The sequence below is a fragment of the Petaurus breviceps genome, unplaced genomic scaffold (genome assembly GCF_028583685.1).
Source record: "Petaurus breviceps papuanus isolate PSGF00001 unplaced genomic scaffold, PetGlider_PUasm1.0 37, whole genome shotgun sequence".
In the NCBI taxonomy this organism is placed as follows: Eukaryota; Metazoa; Chordata; class Mammalia; order Diprotodontia; family Petauridae; genus Petaurus; species Petaurus breviceps.
In genome coordinates this window covers 76,527,297-76,547,594 of record NW_027186296.1, presented here as the reverse complement: position 1 = coordinate 76,547,594, position 20,298 = coordinate 76,527,297, and the positions used below count along the sequence as shown (strand labels likewise).

Sequence of the window (20,298 nt, the reverse complement as noted above, 5' to 3'; positions counted from 1 at the left end):
GTTGAGAAGACCTGGAGATTGAATCCCGGGCTCCAGACACTTAGCACCCACCCAGAAACACCTGGCCATGTAACCTTGAGCAAGTTACTTAACCCCAATTGCTTAGGGGCGGCCAGGTGGCTCAGTGAGTAAGAGCACCGGCTCCAGTGTCGGGATTACCTGGATCAAATATGGACTCAGATACTCATCACCATACCCAGAAATAACTGGCTGTGTAACCTTGAGCAAGTTACTTAACCCTGATTGCTTTAAAAAAAAAAAGAAAGGACAAAGGTGACTATTGCAGAGAATCTTTAGTATAAAATTATACAGTGAGGTGAGTAGAATTAGAATAATATCTACAAGGAAGGTTAACATTGTAAAGAAAAACGAATTTGAAAGGCTTAACAACTCTGATCAATCGTGTGCCCAAGGGACTCACGATGAAGCATCCTACCCACCTTCTGACAGGGAGGTAAAGGACATAAGGTATAGGAAGAGACATATACTTTCGGACATTGTCATTGTGTAGATTCATTTTTTGCTTACTTTCTCTTTTTTTTTCCTCTTTCTTTTTCTCCATTTTTAATTGTGGGAGGGGGGAGCATGGAGCAATGACGACATCCAAAAAAGGCCAATGAAATTATTTTTAAAATGCATAGAAGGGAGGTAGAGACAAGATGGTGGTATAGCAGAAAGTAGTACAACAAGCTCCCCAAAAAACTTCTATATTAGCCTGAATCTTGATGGGAAAAAATCTAAGAAAAAAGTCACAGTGAGTCATTTTTCCAGCTGAGGTCAGCATAAAGAGACAGAGAAGGCTGGGAATATCAGGGACAGGGTCTGGCCAGGAGACACCATGTGGAATACTGTAGCATGTAGGGGGAAACCAGTCCCAGGCCCATAATGGGTTATTGCGACAGAACATAGGTCATCTTGCAGCTTGGTTGCCCACTCCCCAGTAGGGCAGACTGCAGAGGGGACCTGTCCCCAGGGGTGGCATTTTCAGGGTAAGGGGCAATTTGCAATGTAACTCAGATCCCAAGAGCAGAGTGGGAATCTCAGTCCTAGCTTCTAGTCTTTTTTTTATGCTTTCTGGAGGGCAATTGGGGTTAAGTGACTTGCCCAAGGTCACATGACTAGTTTGTTAAGTGTCTGAGGCTGGATTTGAACTCAGGTCCTCCTGACTCCAGGGCCGGTGCTCTATTCACTGCACCACCTAGCCGTCCCACCTAGCTTCTAGTCTTAAGTCTGCAGAAGAATAATCAGTACAGGAACCAGGGCAGTCTATTCTTGCTCAGACATGAACCCAGGTCAGGAACTTAACAGAGCTCATACCAGGTGGCAGCAATCAGACTTGCCTTGGAACAGATTACTTTTGGGAGCACTGAAAACATATAGGTCCCTAATCTGAGCTGTCCCTAAGATTCTGGAAGAACACAATACTCAGTACCTATAGAAAGCAGCAAAAGGAGTAGCCTTTCCTTCTAGGTGTATAGGGCCTAGTCCTAACAAAGTCTGAAGTCAGGAAGTAGGCTGAAAGAATAAGCAAACAAACAAACAAGAACCCCACTACAGGAAAAAAAAAGCTATTATGGTGACAGATTCTCAAGACACAAACCCAAATGGAATGACTCCAGAATACCTATAAGCAAAACCTGAAAGGAAAACACAACTTGGGCACAAATTCAACTAGGATGGGAGAGAAATGAAGTAAGAGTTAAAATAAAAAGTTATGTGTTATAAATGAAATGGAAGCACTAGAAGAAAAAAATGAGAAAAGAAATGAGAGTTATGGGAGAAATTAGAAAGCACAAGAGTTACAAATCTTGCTCAAGCAATAAACTCCTGACAGAGAGGCAAAGTGTAAACCGAAGGAATCTACCAGAGACCCCCTGAAAGAAACCATCAAACAAGAACTTCTAGAAACATTATAGCCCAAATCTGGAAATTCCAAGGCAAAGAAGAAATACTACAGCAACCAGAAGGAAAGAACTCAAGCATGGAGGAGCCACAGTCAGGGTCACATGTGATTTAAGCAGCTACTACCATGAAAGAGCAGAGAGCTTAGAATACAATATTCCAGAAAGCAAAGGATATAGGCTTGCAGTCAAGCATAACGTACCCTGCAAATCTGAGTATAATACTACAGTGGAAAAAAATGGATCTTTAATGAAATAGAAGAACTCCAAGCAATCCTGATGAAAAAAACCACAGCTGAGTAGAAACTTTAAAATTCAAACACAGAAGTTGAGATACAAAAAAAGTTAAACATGAACAAACAACTGTAAGAGATTAATATGGATAAACTATTCACATTCAAATATGGGGAGATGATTCATTTGTCCCCTCTGAACTCTATTATCATTAGAGGCTAGAGGCAGTCTAATTAGACAAGGTGAGAGGAAAAAGAATACTTGGGGTAGGGGCAATGGGGGTGTGGGCAGGGCAGGGGATAAAATTAAGGTTAAGGAAAATTATATTATCAGGGCTTGTAAGCAGACATATATACAAATGAGGAGAGTGTCAGTGGGAGTGGTTGATACTGAATTTCATTCTCATGTAAACTGGTCAAGAATATAAACATGCACACACACATAGAGAGAGCTAAGTACAAAAATATTAAGGGGGAATCAGAGGGAGGACATATTAAGGGAGGGATTAGTCCTAAGCAAGACAAACTCTTAATTAAGAATGTACAAAAGTTTAGCTCTTTTTTGAGGGGGCAACAGAAAGGAAACCAAGGGGATGTCCACCAAGTTGAGGATTGTTGGACAAGTCATGGTATATGAATGTGATGAAATACTTATTGTGCTGTAATAGATGATGAAGGGGAGGGTTTCATAAAACACCCAAGAAGACTTGTATCAATTGATGCAGAGTGAAGTGAAAAGAAACAGTAGGACAATTAATACAATGACAACAAAATAGTCAAGATGCATAGTAAAGCACAATGAATCCCCACATTGACCTTGTTGATATAATATGTATAAAGTATATAATATAAAATAGTCTTGTTTTAGAAACCAAATTGCAAAGGGTTGAGAAACTTGTGAGATAAAGGGAAGATAATAGGGTGAGCCACTTTTTCTAGGAGTTTGGTTGTGAAAGGAAGGAGAGATTTTGGGAAATGGTGGAATCTAGTGATGGTTTTTTCAAGATGGGGAAGACTTGAGTATGTTTGTATGAAGTAAGGAAAACTAGTATATAGGGAGGCATTGAAGATCAGAGAAAGAGAGAGAATGATTGTGAAGTGGATATGATAGAAAAGATGGGATCAAGGGTACATGCAGAGTGGGTGACTTTGGAGAAAAGGGCCACCTCTTCAGCAGAGGAAAGAGTAAATGTGGAAAGAATGAGGGATACTATCAGGGGTTTTTGAAATAAATGTAGAGAAAGAAGGAGAGAAGATAAGAGGTAATGGTGAATAATTTTTCTTTTCTTTTTTTAAAAATTTATTTACTATTAGTTTACAACATTCAGTTCTACAAATTTTTGAGTTCCAAATCTCCCTCCCTCCCCCTACCCCCCACCATGGTGGCATGCATTCCGATATAGGTTCTACATAGACTCTTACATTAAACATTAGTCAAGTTGTAAAGAAGAATTATAACCAATGGAATGAATAACGAGAAAGAAGAAACAAAACAAAACAAAATGAAAGAGAGTGAGTAGTTTGCTTCAATCTGCATTCAGACTCTAATTCTTCCTCTGGATGTGGATAGCCTTTTTAATCATGAGTCCTTTGAGTCCTTTGGAGTTATCTTAAAACCTTGCATTGCTGAGAGGAGCCCAGTCTGTCAATCAATCATCACAGATACAATGTGTCTGAAATTGTATACAATGTTCTCCTGGTTCTGCCCCCCTCACTCAGCATCAGTTTATATAAATCTCTCCAGGTTATTGTGAAGTCTGTCTGCTCCTCGATTCTTATAGCACAATAGTATTCCATTACATTCATAAACCACAACTTGTTTAGTCATTCCTCAATTGATGGTCATTCCCTTGATTTCCAATTCTTTGCTACCACAAAAAAAGCTGCTATACATATTTTTGTACATACAGGTCCTTTTCCCACTTGTATGATCTCTTTGGGATATAGCCCTACAAGTGGTATTGCTGGGTCAAAGGGTATGGATTTTTTTTATAGCTCTTTGGGCATAGTTCCAAATTGTTCGCCAGAATGGTTGGATAAGTTCACAACTCCACCAACAATGCATTAGCGTTCCAATTTTCCCACATCTTCTCTAGCATTTATCATTTTCCTGTTTTGTCATCTTAGTCAATCTAACCAATGAGATGTGGTCCCTAAGAGTTGTTTTGATTTGCATTTGTCTAAGCAACAATGACTTAGAGTATTTTTATATGCTTATAGATATCTTTACTTCCTTCCTCTGAAAACTGCCTGTTCATATCCTTTAACCATTTATCAATTTGGAAATGACTTGTATTCTTATGAATTTGAGTCAGCTCTCTCTATGTTTTAGAAATGAGGCCTTTATCAGAGACACTGGTTGTAAAAATTCTTTTCCAATTTTCTGCTTCCCTCCTAATCTTGGTTACATTGACTTTGTTTGTACAAAATCTTTTCAATTTAATGTAAGCAAAATTATCCATCTTGCATTTTGTAATGCTTTCTATCTCTTGTTTGGTCATAAATTCTTCCTTTCTCCATAAATCTGACAGGTAAACTATTCCTTGTTCTCCCAGACTACAGTATCAGCCTTTATATCTAAACCATGAACCCTTTGGACTTTATATTGCTATATGGGTAAGATATTGGTCTGTGACTAGTTTCTGCCATACTATTTTCAATAATCTTTATTTTCTTAGTAAGGTATAAGTCAGGCCCCCTCCCCGAGCTGTGAGAGAGGGATGAGGGTATGGTATGGGAGGTTTGATGAGAGAAGCAAAGGTTTAGAACAGTCTCTGTGGGGAGTACAAAAGAGAGAAGTAAAATAATTGTTTTATGGTGAGGGACCAGGTGATAATTAGATAACAAATCTGTAGTGGCCTTGGTTTGGTTGTGTGATTTCCTCCAGCTCCTGTTGGCGCACCAGGAGGAGTGAAAAAGTCAGAAGATCTGATTAATCTAGGATTGGGGTTTGGAAAGGTGTGGGTAATGACAGGACAGGAAGGCAAGGGATTAAGAAGCAAAAGACAGTATGGAATTGAAGTGGTTAACAGCAACAGTAGTATCAAACTCAAGTAGAAAGGAATTCCTACAGGCTGCATACTTAGAAAACCAAAAATTAACCTCGTCTACATTTTTATTGTCTTTTATTTATTTTGTTAAACATTTCTCAATGACATTTTAATCTTGTTCCTGTGCTCTTACTGGCTGCTTTGATGCCTCTGAACTATAAGGCTGAGTTTATGAAGCAAGAGAAGTAAGGTTAGATGAGGAGTGATGGCCTGAGAAGACCACTCAGATGTGGAGAAGTCAGCAGTCTTGATAAGGATGGTTTAGGAAGGAGAGGAATAAGGGGTGATGAAATGATAAATGTGATAAAAGAATTTTGGAGTTTTTGATGGCTGAACAAAACAACTGTGGATGTGACCTTCCTTATGTGTTGATGAGGTAGAATACTGGGTTATGGGAGTTAAGGAGGTTGAGGGTACTTTTGGATAACTGAAGGGACTGGTGAGTTACATGGCATTTTATTATTTATTCAGTAGGTAGTACTTCTAGATACAGCACAATCTCAAATATTTGAACGAACTCATCTGGATTAGAAAAGATCTGGATCGACGGTAATCTTGAGAACTTGTGTATCTTATGATCTCTTCATGCCCAAGAGAGATGCTGGAAATGACTGACGGTGGGTCTTCCTTCACTCTCCCCAAATAGACAATTTCAAGGTAATACGATCTGACCCTAATTTGAAGGTGGATTAGGGGAAAGGGTAAGGAGACTTGGAACCTAGCTTTTGTAATCAAATAGTATTGATAAAGTGGGATCTTAGATTGTGGGAACCAAATAAACATTGGCTAGAGCATACATATTTTAATTTCAAGGGAGCTGTATCTCTATGACATGTGACATATACTTGGTTAAAAGGGTTCCAGGTTCCTGTTGTCATAATATGTCATGACCAGATTTAAACTAAGCAATACAAAAAAGAGCCAAAGCTAATACCTTGTGTCTTTTAGTTTCCAAGGTAACTCATATTCAAAATATTATTTTCTTTTTAGAGCCCAGTAAGATATAGGTTTGTAGAAGGCGACTGAATCACCAGCAGCAGTGGCGGTTTCCAGACCTCTCAGGCCATGGATGCCAAAGACAATTTAGAAGATCAGCAGGAAAGGTCTATCAGACCTGGGTGAGAGGACGGTAGTCTTATATGGGCCACACCAGCAGCAGCAGCAGTTGTTTCCAGAGCTCTCAGCTCACCAATGGCAAGGGGGTTGAACAACTTGTCAGAAGTGGATTACAGGGTCTCTTTGCTAGCACTGAGGCAGGACTCTGCTGCTTTGCCCACACTTGGATCCTGGTCACAGTCCTGGGCAGCAGTCCCAGGGCAAGGAGGAGCACTAGCATAGCAGAGCTGGCAGCAGCAGTGGAGAGGGGACCCTCCTCACAGTTCCAGGACAGAAAGGAGTGCTTGTGGTCACTCATAAAGTACACCTGAGAGCTTGCAGGACACTAGAAGTATCTCTGAAAACAGCTGCACAAAACCCCTGGAGCTTGGGACAGTACGCCTTCCACCCCAGAAGCAGAGTCCTACCTTGACAAAGAGTGAAAAAGTCAAACAATAGGTGGGGGGAAAATGAGCAGACAATGGAAAAAACCTCTGACTACAGAAACTTACTTTGATGACAAGGAAGATCAAAACAAACACTAAGAAGTCAAAGCTCCTACATCCAAAGCCTCCAAGAAAAACCATGGAAGAGCTTAAAAAGGATTTTGAAAGGCAAGTAAGAGAGGTACAGGGAAAAAAATGGGAAGAGAAATGAGTGATGCAAGAAAATCACGAAATATGAATCAACAGCTTTCTAAAGGAGACGCAAAAAAATACTGAAGAAAATAACACCTTAAAAACAGATGAGGCCAAACGGTAAAAGAGGTTCAAAGAGCCAATGAGGAGATGAATTCCTTAAAAAGTAGAATTGGCCAAATGGAAAAGGAGATCCAAAACTCACTGAAAAATATAATTCCCCCCCCCTCTTTTTTTTTGGGGGGGGGGGGTGGAGAAGGCAGGGCAATTGGGACTGAGTGACTTGCCCAAGGTCACACAGCTAGTAAGTGTTAAGTGTTTGAGGTCAGATTTGAACTCAGGTCCTCGTGACTTCAGTGCCAGTGCTCTATTCACTACGCCTCCTAGCTGCTCCTAGAATATAATTTTTTTTTTTTTAAGCAATTGGGGTTAAGTAACTTGTTCAAGGTTACACGGCCAGGTATTTCTGGGTGGGTGCTAAGAGTCTGAGCCCGGATTCGATCCCCAGGTCATCCTGACACTGGGGCTGGTGCTCTTACTCACTGTGCTACCTGGCCGCCCGTAGAATATAATTCTTTAAAAATTAGAATAGAGCAAATGGAAGCTAATGACTTTATGAGAAATCAAGAAATCACAAAAAAAAAACCAAAAGAATGAAAAAATAGAAGACAATGTGGACTATCTCAGTGGAAAAACAACTGACCTGGAAAATAGATCTTTTTTTTTTGGAGGGCAACTGGGGTTAAGTGACTTGCCCAAGGTCACACAGCTAGTTTTTGTGTTGTGTCTGAGGCCAGATTTGAATTCAGGTCTTCCTGACTCCAGGGCTGGTGCTATTTACTGCACCACCTAGCTGCCCCTAGAAAATAGATCTTGGAGAGATAATAGAGTCTAGCCATCATCTTTCAAGAAATTGTTACAAAAAACTGCCCTGATATTCTAGAATCAGAGGGTAAAATAGCAATGAAAGAATCTATCAATCACCTCCTGACAGAAATCCCAAAATGAAAACTCCCAAGAATATTATAGTCAAATTCCAGAGTTCTCAGGTCAAGGAGAAAATTTTGCTAGTAGCCAGAATGAAACAATCCAAGTATAGAGGGGCCACAATCAGGATAATACAAGATTTAGCAGCTTCTATATTAAAGGATTGGAGGGCTTGGAATATGATATTCAGGAGAGCAAAGGAGCTAGGATTATAACCAAGAATCACCTACCTAGTAAAACTGAGTGTAATCCATGAGGGAAGGAAATTTAATGAGATAGAGGAATTTCAGGCATTCTTGAGAAAAGATCTGAGCTGAACAGATAATCTCACTTCCAAATACAATACTCAAGAGAAGAAGGAAAACATAAATAAGAAAGAGAAATCACAAGAGACTTATTAAACTGTTTATATTCTTATGTGTAAGGATGATATTTATAACTCATAAGACCTTTCCCATTATTAGGGCAGTTAGGAGTATATATAGACACAGGGCACAGGTGTGCATATGAAGGGATATCTAAAAAATAAAATTAAAGGGTGAGAGAGGAATGTACTGTTAGAAAGAGAAAGAGAGAGGCAGAATGGGGTAAACTATCTCACATAAAAGAGGCAAGAAAAAGCTTTTATAGTGAAGGGGAAGAGGGGAAAGGTGAAGGGGAGTACATGAACCTTACTCTCAGAACTGGCTCAAAGAGTAAGAATAATATATACACTCAACTGGGTAAAGAAATCTATCTTGCCCTACAGGAAAGCAGGGGGAAAGAGGATAAGAGAGGAGGGAGGTGACAGAAGGGAGGCAGATTAGGGGAGGAGGTGGTCAGAAGCAAAACACTTTTGAGGAAGGACAGGGTGAAAGGAGAGAGAGACTAGAATAAATGGGGGGAACAGGATGGAGGGAAATACAGGTAGTCTTTCACAACATGGCTTATTATGGAAGTGTTTTGCGTGCCTTCACATGTATAACATATATTGAATTGCTTACCTTCTCAATGAGGTAGGGTGGGGAGAATTTGGAACTCAAAGTTTTTAAAATGAATGTTAAAATTGTTTTTACATGTAACTGGGGGAAAATAAAATACTAAAAAAAAATATACTTTTGTATCCTGAAGCCCATAGATGTTAAAAAAGATTCTCAATGTCACAAAGTTCATTAGTAGTGGAACTTAAGCCAGACATTACCCAGTTCTACTTACTCTGAAACCAAAACATTTCCCCAAGTCTTCCAAACAATTTGGTCAGTGTAAAGGTAGTTCTTCTAGAATGGTTACCAATTTACAATATGGAGCAGATCAACATTAGTGGTATAAAAGTGAAAGGATCCTTTACCATTTTCCTCTACATTTTTCTCTGTTCCTCAAGACATTATTTAGAAGTCATCACAGCCATAAACTTCTCACTCTAGTCATCTGGAAATCATTACAAGCTTACTTACTCCACACCAAAGAGGGACTTTCACTTTAAATGTAGTAAAAGGGGAGATATCATTGGTTTAAAGATGGCAGAATGTATCCCAAACCCTATTCAGGATACAAAATAAAACAGACTTATTTTGGGGAAAAGAATAATTCTTCCAGAACAATCAGGAACAAAAACTACATTAACCGAAGGTAATATTGGATAAGGCAGCCTCTAATCTTTCTGTTACTCAGGGAAAAGTGCTTTGTCTGTGCTTCCCCACTTTCTAACACTCACATACAGAACTAGATACACAACCATTTTTCCTACCTGTGCAAGTATGAGGTCAATGTAGGATTATTTATCTGGAGACATAGGTGTATGTGCGAGAAGGGGATCGAGGTGGTTCAGTTGGGGCAGCTGGGTCATTTAGGAAGTCCCAGATGAGGATTGTGTCATCATGTGAACTACTGACGATCTGGAATTCATCAAACTGGAGTCGGAAAACTCTTCCTGAATGCTCCTAGATAGGCAGGGAAAAAAAGTCTATAGTGTTTTATAGACTACCATTAGAATTTCTTCAGGGATCCAGGCAATAGGCTTCACTATTTTTTCAACAAGATGCTCCCTGATCCCTTTTGGACAAATGGCAATGGAGAATAAACAAGAAACAGAAAAATGCTTGAACTGGTACAGGTTAGCGGGATAGAAATGCAGTATCAAAACACTATAGCATGTCCAGAGTCAGCTGCCAAGAATGATTCTTCACTAGCATTCTAAGGACATGCACAAAAATGGATTTAATTGGTATTCAAGGCAGGTGAAAATAGTATGAAAATTTGGCAATAATAATCCTAGATCAGAATGATATTCTAGAGTTCAAACAATAAAAGCATTATATTATTCTCTCTTATCCATTTTCAATTCAATAAGCATTTTTTATGCATGTACGGAGTGGAGAACACTGGATTTTAGTTATTATGGGAAATACAAAATTTAGATAAAATATAGTATATGCTCTCCTAATGTTTGTTTCTTTCCTTCCTACGTATAAGTTTACTATAACTTTATTCAACTATAAATTTAAATAACACATGTGAACTGAAATAGAGCTCAGCACTTCTACAGACTTGCTTCTTTTCTCCCATAGTACATGGAGGAAGCACTACCTAAACACTAAGTGTTGGTGAAACTAAGTACCAAGACCATTTTTCCCCTTGTTGCTCTTGGCTGGGGGTAACAGTCAAGACTTCCAGTATCAAAAAGGAGAGACAAAAAAAAGAAGACTTCTCCATGGAAAACTATACCATATTCTATTTTGGATTCAGAAGTTGCTATAAGGTCGTGGTGTGACTTTTCTGTCCAGGGAGGGAAAAACATAAAAGGGAACTGGCCTGCAGAGAACATTTGTTATCTGTGGACTTGCTCCTACTGTTTGAAAATTGAATACGAACAGTAGGAGGTTTCCTATCTTCAGCATGAGCTAAGTTTGATTCTGGAGGCTATGTGAAACAAAGAAGGAGGGGTAAATGGATTGAAGGTTGCCCTTTAGCCAAAGCTATTGACAATTCTGAAAACTATGCTCTGTCCCACTCCATCATTGCCGCTAGGGCCTAGTATATTTAAAAAGCAAATTTTTTTGTGCCCAGTGTCCTTCTTCTGCCTTTTCACTGGACACTAATGTTCTTAAAATTGACAATAAAGTTCATCAGAAAGTCAGTTTTGTTCAGTGCCTTCAAAAAGTCACCACTGACAGGATTCCTTCAATGTCTGCATTTTAACACTCCAGGGAAGCTGCATTTCTTGTTTTTGTTTTTTTTCTTTTTGGAGGGGGGAAGGTAGGGCAATTGGGGTTAAGTAACTTGCCCAAGGTCACATGGCCAGTTTTTGTGTTAAGTGTCTGAAGCCAGATTTGAACTCAGGTCCTCCTGACTCTAGGGCCAGTGCTTCACTCACTGTGCCACCTAGCCACCCCCATAGGGCATTTCTTGAATCTGAGATAAGAAGAGTAAATTCCCAGACAGTACCTGGATGCCTGTTTTCATAGTTTTCCTCTTTTTCCTTCCCCCCTTCTTTGTGGTTTGAGTGGGGAAGAGAGAACATACATATTACTACCAATCCAAAATTTCTCATGCTTAGAGAACTCAGTCAAATTGAAATCCAGTAGATAACTAATTTACTTTGTTCATTAAATGTACTATGACCCAAATGGATTTTAAGCTATGGACAAGAAAAGAACAAAATGGTGTCTTGGGCTCCAAAAGGGAAGGATGAGCCTTGAACTTCTAAAAGAATTCTCTTAAGACTCGAATGGCTGCTACAGTCCTGAAAGTCTTTACAAATTTCTTTCTTTCCTAGGTAATCATGACTCTATATTTATAAAGAATCTCTACCCGGGCAGCTAGGTGGCACAGTGAGTAGAGCACCGGCCCTGAAGCCAGGAGGACCTGAGTTCAGACATGACACACTTACTAGGTATGTGACCTTGGGCAAATCACTTATCCCCAATTGCCTTTCCTTCCCCCCTCAAAAAACAAAAACAAAACAACAAATGGATTACTATCCTTTCCTAGGAGTTCATAGCTTCATGAACTGTATATATGGAGGCATTAGACTAATGTAAACTTTGAAGTATCTATATACAATCTTATAATAATAGGATATTATCAGGGAACAATTATTTGAAAAGTCATTTGGTTACCTTTTAAAGTGTGTGTGTGTGTGTGTGTGTGTGTGTGTGTGTGTACTGTTTTGTTTTTCTACAATAAGATACTGCTGGATATTATATGGTTAAGCTCAATTAAAATGAGATGACAGGAATAAATTTCATTTGTAAGGGCAAAAGCACAGGAATAATTTAGAGGGAAGTTTTTGTTGAATGATGCCAAAATAACATGTAGATAATAGAATCATAGGATCATAGATTTTAGAGTTGGAAGGAGCCTCAGGGACCATTAAGTCCAACTCCTTCATTTTATGAAGAAAACAAGATACAGAGAGGACAAGTGACTTGCCCAGGGGTCACATATCTAACAAGTGTCTGAGAAAGGACTTAAACCCAGGTTTTCCTGAAAACTAAGTTTACCACTGAGGGTAAATAAGTTTACAAAACATGAGTGAAAAATGCACACGCATGCAAGTAGGTGACATCACTGATACGGAGATAATGGACTTTAAGTACCCAAAAAAGGCAGGTCCTGAGACAAAGTATACAGACAGGACTCAGAAAGTCACATTCTGAGTTCTTGCTTTTCTAAGTTCTCAAAAGAGTCTTCACTTCCTGCTCAGTTCTCTCAGACTAAGAGGAGAAGTTTTCAACCTAAGGCCATTAATACTTTGCCAATATAAGCACCTGCCACACAACAGAATGTAAAGCTAGTGATTTTGGAAGGTGACGCTTTCCCTTCTTGGTCAGTGCTTTTCAAAACTCCCCAAATGCAACACTATGGGGAGAGGAAAGGGTTTGAAAATCTCAGAGAAAGGAGAAGGGAGCCATGTTGCCAGAGGCACCATCTCTTTAACGAGATATATAACCAAGGAGGGATGACCAGTGCATGTGTATGAGGGGGCCTGGGGAAAGGGGGCATTTCAATTCCTATGGCACTTTGTGTTGGAGCAGGTGTGCTGGTCCTCACTCGCTGGACACGTTCCAAAGTGAATAATTATATTCTCTTTCCCTAAGTACCCCCTGCAGTTTCTAGTGGATACAGAATTCTTATTCACTTCCTGTATTAAACTGTTGTGTTTAGTTGCTGTGCAGCTGTTAAACAGCTGCCACATTCCACTCCATGCACTTTTGGATAAGAGGCACTACATAAAAATATTTTATTGTCATGTATATGCTGCCTTCTCATTTGGTCCTAGGTTTTGTGAGGTTCAACTATCAAATCCAATGCAAGGCTCTATAGTAAAGCAACATCTCCATTTCTAACTTGCTTCCTAATTCTTGACCCCAAATGAAGTTCTTACCACAAGAGTTCGCAGACAAAGAGTTCCTGCAGGAGCACGGGGGTCCAGAGCAGCTACAAGATCCCATACTTTAATTTTCCTATGGATCAAAAAAAGAAACAACCACAAAAATATTTTGTTAAAAGCAAAATTTAAGGAGCAGGGAAGAGGAAAAGCAGAAATTCACATAAACAAACATTTTCAGTGAACGGAGCTTATATGATAAATTCAATTTGTGGGTATACATATAAACCTTTTTGTTCTAAAGATATGGCTTTTGCATTCACTCTTGGGTACAGCTCAATAGGGGAAAAAAGTATGTGGCTAACATAAAAATGAGAAATAGGAGAGCTTCACTAAACAGGACATGGACAGATGGAAAGCTTATACCAAACCTAGAGAGAGTAAAAAAGAGATATTTGACAGGTGGTGATACAAGAGCTTAGTAAAGAACCCAGGAACTTCTACTTTTGGTTTCTCTCTTTGCTGGCTAATTCACGGAACAGCAATAATTATATGTGCTGGGGAATAGGTGATCACTTAAAAGCCCTGGAGCTTACATTTGGATACTCTCTAATTCTGATTTAACTATGAAAAGTTTAACAATTTCATTAATCAGTCATAAGATACTTCTTCATGTAAAGGGAATCTCCAATGAATATCCAAGGCAAGTACTGGACAAAATCAAAAGAATGGTGGTTGGCAATGGGAGGCAGGGCAACAAGAGAAAACAATCTCAGATTTTAACATCTGGAATTTACCATCACAAAACTAATGAACAATTTCCCATGGGGGTAATGGTGATGACTGAGATAGAGGGATAATCAACTATTACATTACCAAATGAATGGATATTATCAGTGTAAGCAGCTCAAGATCTAAGGATATGCTGCTAGTTATTCTATGGATATTTAAAAAAAACTGTCTTTAAGACTAAGTTATAGCCTTTTTGAGTCACACAACTTAAATAGAAGTAACAAGAATCCCTTTCGAAGTCTAATTAATCAAATATTTACTGAATACATTTAACTAGCACTGTATCTATGTGCCATGAATGGGTATCATAATTTATAGAAATCATATTGAAGAACCTGGGTATTAGTGAAATAATTACTACTGAAATATTTGGAAAAATAAGTTAAAATGGATGAAAACACAGGAGTACTTTTGGAAGCCACCTGAAGAAGGCTAAGTGTAAACGGTATCAACCAAATTTCACAACTACTGACCCCTTCTGTGTTTCAGGCTTGCCAAGGGACTGCTTTTTTCATTAATCTTTATTCATACTAAATAACTCTTTTATTTTCTAGGCCTTTTCTATATTTTCTATTAAGGCTTTCATTTGAATTATAAATTACATACATGGTCATGCTAAGTAACCAAAATAAATGGGAGACAGCACAAGTTTTGGACATAGGGTCCCACAAAGCTTGGGACTAACTGTTATGATAAAGTTGCTAAGTCAAAGAGATACTCTATAATGGAAGCAGCAACCCATTGATATCAAAGAGAGTAGCTCTATCTTTAATATCTTAAGGGAACCATATTTTCTGAATCTTGTTGAAAACCTCACCCATCATAGGCCCCACTGACTATCCTCTTGTTATCAAATCGAATACAGCGCACCAGTTCCTCATGGCCCTCCAGCACTCGTAAACATGCTCCACACTCTATGTCCCACAACCTGAAAAAAGAGAGTAGAGGAAGAAACCCAGGTGTATTTCAGAAAACATGGATTACAATTATAAAAATTCACTTACCATAAACATAAATAATGCTTAAAAACAAGTATTAGAGCATAGATAGTACTGAATGACAAAGGAAATCATCTTTTTAATAATAATAGCACAACTTTAGTTTTCAGAGTAGCATAGAACTTATTTACCTCTGGTTATGATGGTCTGAGAAGTGCCCATGGTGATGCAGACTACTGTGAAGCTAGTTCAAAATTTTTTTTAAAGTAGAGTACATTAGAAAATTTTATTCTGTGAAATATAAAAACTAGCTAATACATAATCTTACTTTATAAAAAAAAGGATGAATAGGAAACATTTACAAATCATTCGGAAGCTGAAAAAATCACAAATGAAATCCGTAGTTTCATGTGTGTTTACCCATCATCACTGAATGCTATATGACTTATTTATACCAAGGAATTACTATTTACATAGGTATTGAAATTCACCTAGGTGAATTCTGCTGCTTTAAAAATACACCACAGTGATAACTTAGAGCACTTTGGCTTTTATAATTTAAGACCATTTAAATTTTTTTTTCTGGGAGGGGAGAAGGCTGAGCAATTGGGGTTAAGTGACTTGCTTAAGGTCATAGGGCTAGTAAGTATGTCTTGTCTGAGGCCACCTTTGAAATCAGGTCCTCCTGACTCTTGGGCTGGTGCTCTATTCACTGTGCCACCCAGCTTATACTTCTCCCACAGTCATCATGCAGTATCAAAAACACTGCACAGTATGATTTACCTTTATTTAATTGTAAAATTAATCCCCTCCTACATGTGTATGAACTATTTTGATATTCAGTAGTTCTAAAAATAACTCCACCACCCCCAATTTACGGTTAGTCCAATATTACATATCTTTTCTTAAGAAAAAAACAACATTCCTTTCCCTCAAACCAAACCCTACAGTACTAACCCTTAACAATGAATGTAAATACTTTTTAATGATGTTAATAAAATATATTTCCTTTTCCTCTGACTACAGTAGGTAGGAAAGTTATTCTCAGCTTAAGTGTAGCATGTATTTTTTTTTTTTTAAAGCAATAGGGGTTAAGTAACTTGCTCAAGGTTATGCAGCCAGTTGTTTCTGGGTGTGGTGCTGAGTATGTGAGCCCGGATTTGATCCAGGTCATCCCGACACTGGAGCCGGTGCTCTTACTCGCTGAGCCACCTGGCCGCCCCTATGTAGCATGTATTTTCACTCTATAGTATATAATATATAATTAGGTTTTCTTAGGCATAAGTAGGTCGAATGTGTATAAAGTTGCCTAGAAAGTGAATGAATCAGTCCAGCAAGTAGTGCACTCTGAAAACAACAATGAGAATGTAGATCAACCATTTCCCTTCCTTGCAAAGTATCTCTAATATACATTCACACAATTTGGTTAAATTATACATAGAGGCTGACTTTTGTGTGTGTGTTTCTCTATGGTGTAGTATAAGAAGGAAAGCCTTTACATAGAATTAAATTAGAAAGGAACTTTTTAGACAGACATACATGTATGTATATATACATATGTTTATGTATATGTACTAAAATTAATTTAAAATACTATATGCTTTAAGTTTAGTGTATCAAACCGTATGTAAAGTCAGACAATTCTATTAGACAGGGTGATTATATTTGGTGCTGAATAAGGAACATTCTTATCTCACATCTTCCCCCAAGAGTGAAAGGAATGGAAGAATCTTCCAAAATCTCAGTCCTATTTGTATCAACATCTTTATGAAGTAAGAACATCAGACGAATATTTAACTCTTCAGGTTCTTTATAATTGCCAACACATGTATCTTCAGCAACAGAGGGAAAAATGAAACCGCCAGTGAAGTATGTGGTGTCTGGACAATACGTTCTCTATATGAATTCCTCAGGGGGAACGACAATCTTCTTGAAGCAGAGGTAGAGAGAAGGAACCTTTGGCTTCTTGATTGGTACTTTTCTTTTGGTTTGTGACTTGCCCAAGCTGGAAGTGCAAAAGCCTCTTACAGGCCTGTTCCCACTATTATTGGCATGGCAGCTTTGACTGGCTTTGTCTCCAGCCTGAGTTGGTTTGTTTCTCCTAAGGCAATCTAATGTTCCCTTCACTTTGGGTTCACCATATTGTTTCCTGACTTAGTGCATATACCCTAATGTCTTAATTTAGTGCAGCCTAGAATGTCTAAGCTCAACAAGTGATCCATTATCCTTCTCTGCCCTGGGATTACAGGTATACATAGCCTACCATATTTGGCTTTGGTTGGCACTTTTTACCTCATGCAGAGGTAATTTTAGAGAAAGAAAACCTTATTTTTATAGGACAAACTTCTACCTAGCTATCTTAAGTCCACAGTTCTTTTTTCTTTTAGTCAAGCTATATACTCTTTAAAAAGGTTTAACATTTAGTTACTAGAAAAGAGATCATCAACAAAAACAGTACTTCTCTGACTCTGCTCAGGAGTAGTCTATGTCCTGCAAGGAACTAAAGAAAATCTTTTATAATTTAGAGGTTCACTTTACTTTTAAATTGTCCTAAAGAGAATAAGATGAAAACATGCCATCATTGAAACTTGGGTAACCTATGGATCTAATAACAATAGTGGTAAGTGCAAGGAACGGGCTATAATTTTTCTGAAAGGGTTATCTGGTACTCACCTGATAGTATTGTCAGATGAGCCGCTCACTACTAGCCTATCTCTGTACTGCAGACAGGCAATGCCTCGCTTGTGGCCATTTAAGGTCCTAACAAATTCACAAGTACTCGTGTTCCATACCTGAGACAAAAAAATAGTATTTGGTATTTCATTTGGGGCTTTTTACTAGCAAGCTCCGGGTGTGGTATAGCCCAAGTCCTGTGCCATTAGGACAGTTAATTTTGTAGGCAAAGTCATCTTTTTAATAAAGTTGGTATGTCTTTGATTCAGAATAACCTAGAACTTATTTGCATCTGGTTTTTATGGTCTGAGAAGTTGCCAGATAAATGATGACTGTGAAGCCACTTCAATCTTACAGATGTTTTCTTGAACTTAAAACTTATACCTGTCCTTCCAAAACTCAGGAACATCATGGCAATGAAGCATCTAACAGTAATGAAGATTTACCTTATCTTTACACTCATTTATTTAAGTCTAGGTCAATCCTTATATTAGTTGGAAAGTCATCTTGAAGTGACATTTAAATATAAACTTGTCTTTGATAAAGTTTTCAGGTTACTTCCTCTTACTTTAAGTTGAGGAACAGTTGGCAAAGGCCTGGTCTCCAGGTTAACAGTACTTAGAATTTCTTACTTTTATAGTCCTGTCTCCTGATGCAGAGACGATGTACTTGTCATCAAAGTCCACAACATTAACAGCAGCTCGATGTCCTACTAACACCCTTCGAAGGGTGATATCGGTGGGGGAGGCCATATCCCATACGGCAATGGAACGGTCTTTGGAGCATGTCACCATCATTCCATTATTGAAACGCAAATGAAGAACTGCTTCACAATGGTGAATCAATGTGTTCAACATTTCACCTGTATTTACATCCCATACTCTGGAAAGAAAAAAAATGAACTGGACAGGTGAATTGGGATGGAAGAAAATTTTATGCCACAATTCATTCAACAACATACATAAAGGTTGATAAGATTTTGTGGTGAAGAGTTACTGTAGTCTTGATTTAAAGCCTTGAGACTGACTTCAGAAAAGGGGCTCTAGTAAATGATGGGAGCTAGGGATGTGTGTGTGCGCGCACACCAGCACATCCAGTTTTGCTTACTTGTGCTACTGCCTGTGTGTGATGTTGATAAAGGATTGCCCTCTATGAACCAAACTGTTTGAAATGCTATTTGAGTTTACAGAATAGCTCTTAGTCCACTTTTCTCCCCCTTGCCACTCCCATAATAATACATTTCTTTCCCTTCTTTGAATGACATAATCTTTAAAAAGTATTTCATCCTATGGATGCTCAAGAAGTGTTGGATGTTGATGACAATGAGGATTAAGGTAGTGTAGGCCTTTAAGTCAACAGACCCAAAATAGGAATAGCTTATTCTCTTCACAGAGGATAACTTGCTATAGTAAACATTTAACTCAACAGTGTCTAACAATGTAGATGGCTGGGTTTTTTTTTTTCCATTTAAAAAAAGAAGTTACTTTTGATGCATTATGTTTGCTAAGTCCTTTAGCTTAAGGCAAAATTCCTTACAGAGGTTCCCTGCAGTGTTGTCGGTACCCAGAACTCAAACTACACTGGACTCCAGCAGCATAATGGCTATGTCATCAAATCACTAACGCCTCTGGAAATTGAGTGCCCCCTCCCTTAGTGAAGCTTGCAATTAAAAACTGCAGGGATGGCAGGGGAGGGGCTAGCAAGAAGAGAGTATCACTCACCTATACAAATTTAAACTGCGGTGTTGTACTGCCATAATATGGTTGTCACCACCTGAAACCGATGCTTCGTCATATGGACATACAATTCTTGTGAGGTATTTTTCTAGGGGATGTACAAGTTTGCCATAAAGATGACAAGTTAAACACCACTTGGCCAGAGTGGCAAGGTTATTATTTTCTGGTATAAATAGTAACTATGTAACTTAGAATGTGTATTTTTAAATGTGCAAAAATGCAAAATGATATGGTTTTGGGAAAGAGCTTTCTATTTCTGGAATTTTATATCATGATTTTATATTGTTCCTTAGATGTAGTTTTAGAAACGTGTTCCTCAGTGTATATGCAAAATTACTAAATCTCAACGACAGCAAGATAACAAAAGAAGAGTGGAAGGGAAAAGTTTCAGAGCCCCAACAAGTTGTCTTTGGTCCCTTATACCTGACGGTGGAATCAGAAGACCCAGTAATGATCACCCTCTCGTCATACTGGAGGCACAAGACTGATCCTGTGTGTCCTGTGAGGATTCGCTTGCACTCCAATGTGTTCTTATCCCAGATCTAGGAAAGCAAACAAGAGTACAGACCCTTGTGATCACTGTGGCAGTGGGCTATGTGGTAATGACTTACTGGTTTTATTATGCAGAGCTTTATGATTGCAGTTAGGCTAAAACTGATGCAGGAGTGTGCAGTGTACTTTTTTCTATAGGTAAAGCTGAGTTTAAAAACATTTTAGTATCTGTGGTTTTGTTATAAAGCAGACTTTATCTTTTTCAGTGAGGAACAAAGATAGCATGCAATTACTGCAGGACCAATCACACTGTAAGGAAAGCCCATCTTGGGTATAAGCAGAATACATCAACCTGGATCTGATAAATCTATATAGGTTCTCCAGGTAAATGCATGTACTTATGAGGAAAACACTTTAGGTTCTGGGATGAGATGTATACCCTAAAGCCCCCCAAA

The 20,298-nt window shown here is 38.5% G+C and overlaps 2 protein-coding genes across 4 annotated transcripts in view; one reads left to right on the top strand and one right to left on the bottom strand.

Annotated features, from left to right (window-relative positions):
* The window catches only part of BTRC (beta-transducin repeat containing E3 ubiquitin protein ligase), a 212,315-nt gene that overhangs the window by 6,526 nt on the left and 185,491 nt on the right, over window positions 1-20,298 (bottom strand). For all 3 annotated transcript variants that reach the window (XM_069098782.1, XM_069098781.1, XM_069098780.1), the window contains 6 exons: window positions 19,775-19,893; window positions 18,248-18,497; window positions 17,616-17,734; window positions 14,822-14,932; window positions 13,270-13,348; window positions 9,631-9,823 (listed from right to left, as the gene is read on the bottom strand). In XM_069098782.1, coding sequence (XP_068954883.1) covers window positions 9,662-9,823; window positions 13,270-13,348; window positions 14,822-14,932; window positions 17,616-17,734; window positions 18,248-18,497; window positions 19,775-19,893 — 840 coding nt within the window. In that variant the 3' untranslated portion in view covers window positions 9,631-9,661. The remainder of the gene's footprint in view (window positions 1-9,630; window positions 9,824-13,269; window positions 13,349-14,821; window positions 14,933-17,615; window positions 17,735-18,247; window positions 18,498-19,774; window positions 19,894-20,298) is intronic.
* Window positions 1-20,298, top strand: part of NPM3 (nucleophosmin/nucleoplasmin 3) — a 390,782-nt gene that overhangs the window by 286,488 nt on the left and 83,996 nt on the right. The gene's annotated exons all lie outside the window — the stretch shown is intronic.